Source organism: Myotis brandtii, unplaced genomic scaffold (genome assembly GCF_000412655.1).
Source record: "Myotis brandtii unplaced genomic scaffold, ASM41265v1 scaffold383, whole genome shotgun sequence".
NCBI classification, from domain to species: Eukaryota; Metazoa; Chordata; class Mammalia; order Chiroptera; family Vespertilionidae; genus Myotis; species Myotis brandtii.
In genome coordinates this window covers 191,859-194,590 of record NW_005364711.1, presented here as the reverse complement: position 1 = coordinate 194,590, position 2,732 = coordinate 191,859, and the positions used below count along the sequence as shown (strand labels likewise).

The following is a 2,732-nucleotide window of genomic DNA, read 5'->3' as shown; positions in this document are numbered from 1 at the left end:
CCCCCCCCCCACACACACACACCCCGCCTCCAGTTATTGAACTATCCTAGAAAAAGAGACTTACTTGCTCCCATTACTTTTTAAATCCCCCACAACATCCCTAGACCAGGGATGGCAAACACATATCATCCCATCAACTACTGGTGGCCGTCTGGGAGTACTATGGTGAGGAGGATTCTGAGGTTCTGTCTCAACTGAGCAGGAACCAGCACAGTGATCAATCAGTAACCTTTGCCACAGGCTGGAGAGGGGAAGTGTCAGTACACATTCCATGTGTTTGTCATTCCCGCTCTGCATCTCCATCGACCATCGGCTCTCAGAAAGCAGAGGCTGAGCCCTGACTCTGTCCCGTCCGGTGTCCGGCATAGCACTAGCCTAGAGTAGGAACTCAGTGAATGTTTGCTCTTGAAAGTTCTTCTTGGTATCTAGCGAAAATGTATCTTGCTGCAAAGAAGCCTGTTCTTGCTGAGGGGTCTAGCCAAGATTCCCACTGTGTTTGTACTTAGTCCCAACCCCCGGTCCCTTCCCCACTGCCCTGTGCTGGGACAGGAGCTGCATTCTTACCGGGGAGGTGGAGTGGGCGGAGCCAGAGGGTAAGGCCTGTCGAACATGTGCATGTGGTAGGCTGGTGGAGAGTACACTGGTGGGGGCTCTTCATCGGAGCTATCGGGTTCCAAAGTCCTTTCCAAGATCTGTATCAGAGAGAAGAAAGAAAGAAATATTAGCAGCTCTTCCTTGAACTTGAATAACATTTACACATAATCAGGTGTGGGCGAGGATGTGTAGTAAGAGAACTCTGCGTTGCTGGTGGATATGTAAATTGTTACAACCAGCACTTTGCAAAAACCAGTCTGGCTTTAGGTACCGAAGCTAAACGCATGGCTGCCCCTGACCCTACAATTCCAACTTCCTCAACAGACAAGAAAGCACAAGTCCCCAAAAGAATGTTGAGAGCAGCATTATCCGCCCAAGTACGGTTCAGAAACAAGCAAAGCAAATCGCCGTGAGAGAAGTCAGAGCAGTGTGACCTCCGTGCGGGTGGGGAAGGCCAGAAAGGGGCCTGAGGGGGCTTTCGGGTTCCTTTGATGTGTCTTGATCTGGCTGCTGGTGAAACGTCACTTACGATTCGTGGATTCTTCTGTATATGTGTTATTGTTGATAACTAACTTTAACATCAGCCACACCCTCTCTCAAAGTACTTCCACGTGGATTATTTCGCCTTAGCCTCAAACAACTTGGCAAGATAGATATGGATTGCTGCCCCATTTTATAGATGAGGAAACTGAGACCCAGGCTGACTAAGTGACGTGGCAAAAGCCACTCAAGTGTTTTTAGAACATGGTCTCCTCAGCAAAGGTCCCTCCTTCCGTCACAACGCCTGCATTCCCAGGGTGGATCCCCAGGGTGCTCAGTGGCAGGGGGTGTGCTGAGGGGATGCCTCTCCCTCTTAGACTCTTGTCTTCATCCAAGAGCCAGAAATCCCGCGGCGGAGAGGCCAAGGGGTGAGCAAAAGCTGGGTTCCTGCTACATGGCCTGACCTGGACCCTTCCTCAAAGGCCCATAGAGGAGTCTAGGGCAGGAGGCAGCTCTCAGCCAGGAGATCCCAGGTCACACAATCCCAACCGGCCTATATCTTAGCCTCCTGCTTCCCTGTCCTCTCCTCCCCAGCTCTGTTCCCATCTCCTCTGAGACCAAAGAACATGGGAAGGGCTCAGGGCCTGTCAATCAGCCACAGAGTCCCCAGGCCCCACATCTTAACCTCAAGTGAGTTTGCAGAAGTCACTGCTAAACTGACTCTGCTCTGCCTCTGCAAGCCTGGGCTGGGCCGGGCTGCAGAGGCTCACAGGGACACCTGGCAGATGGGCAGGTGGTGAGTGAGCACGCACACATGAGCACACACACACAAACACACACACACGCACACGCACACGCTCTGTGCATACACTGCCAGCCTGACCCAAGGAGACCTCCCGCCCTGGAATGCACTGACGTTCTTTCCTTTGAGGCGGAAAGTATTTAAACAGATGCTTCTGCAGAAAAGGAGAATGTAGCTGCTTTTCAGGCTGCTACTCTGCCTACCCCAAATTTCCACAAGAAGAGAGCGAGAACACTGTGAGCTCCATTCCTGTTCATGGGCGGACGGAGAATGTAGCTGCTTTTCAGGCTGCTACTCTGCCTAGCCCAAATTTCCACAAGAAGAGAGAGAGCACTGTGAGCTCCATTCCCGTTCATGGGCGGACCCCGGTACCTGGCACAGGGCAGCGGCTCAGCAACTACCTGGCACATCCGGAGTCCATGCTGCTGCTGTCCCCCAGCCCACATTCCCTGTTCCCCAGACCTCGCTGCTCTGGGGACAGGGTTCCAGGCTGAGCCTCTCCTCCCTCGGTGCTGGGCTGGTCTGCCCCCACTGAGGCTGGTGTGAGTGAGATAGGGGTGAGGAAGGGAGAGCGCAGTGGGAATCGTTCCCAGAGGGAAGCTGCTTGGGGTTTCCCATAACTAGCGTAGCAGTTGGACCCCAGATTCAGGGAGATCAGGCATCCACAACTGCACCAGAAGGACCCCTCCTTTCTCAGCCTCTCCTGCGCCTCAGTGCGGCCTCCTGGGGCTGCGAGAACCAGACATTTATCAGAGGCTCCTGGAGCAGAACAAGGAAACGCCAAGGAGGCAGGCAGCGGGCCAGGCACGCTCCGGAAAGGCTGATCCCCCGTCTCCGGGGAGAGTAACCCCAGCCA

The 2,732-nt window shown here is 54.0% G+C and overlaps 1 protein-coding gene across 1 annotated transcript in view; it reads right to left on the bottom strand.

Moving 5' to 3' along the window:
- The window catches only part of CUEDC1 (CUE domain containing 1), a 22,338-nt gene that overhangs the window by 14,224 nt on the left and 5,382 nt on the right, over positions 1 to 2,732 (bottom strand). The window contains exon 3 of the mRNA XM_005872561.1: positions 565 to 692. Coding sequence (XP_005872623.1) covers positions 565 to 692 — 128 coding nt within the window. The remainder of the gene's footprint in view (positions 1 to 564; positions 693 to 2,732) is intronic.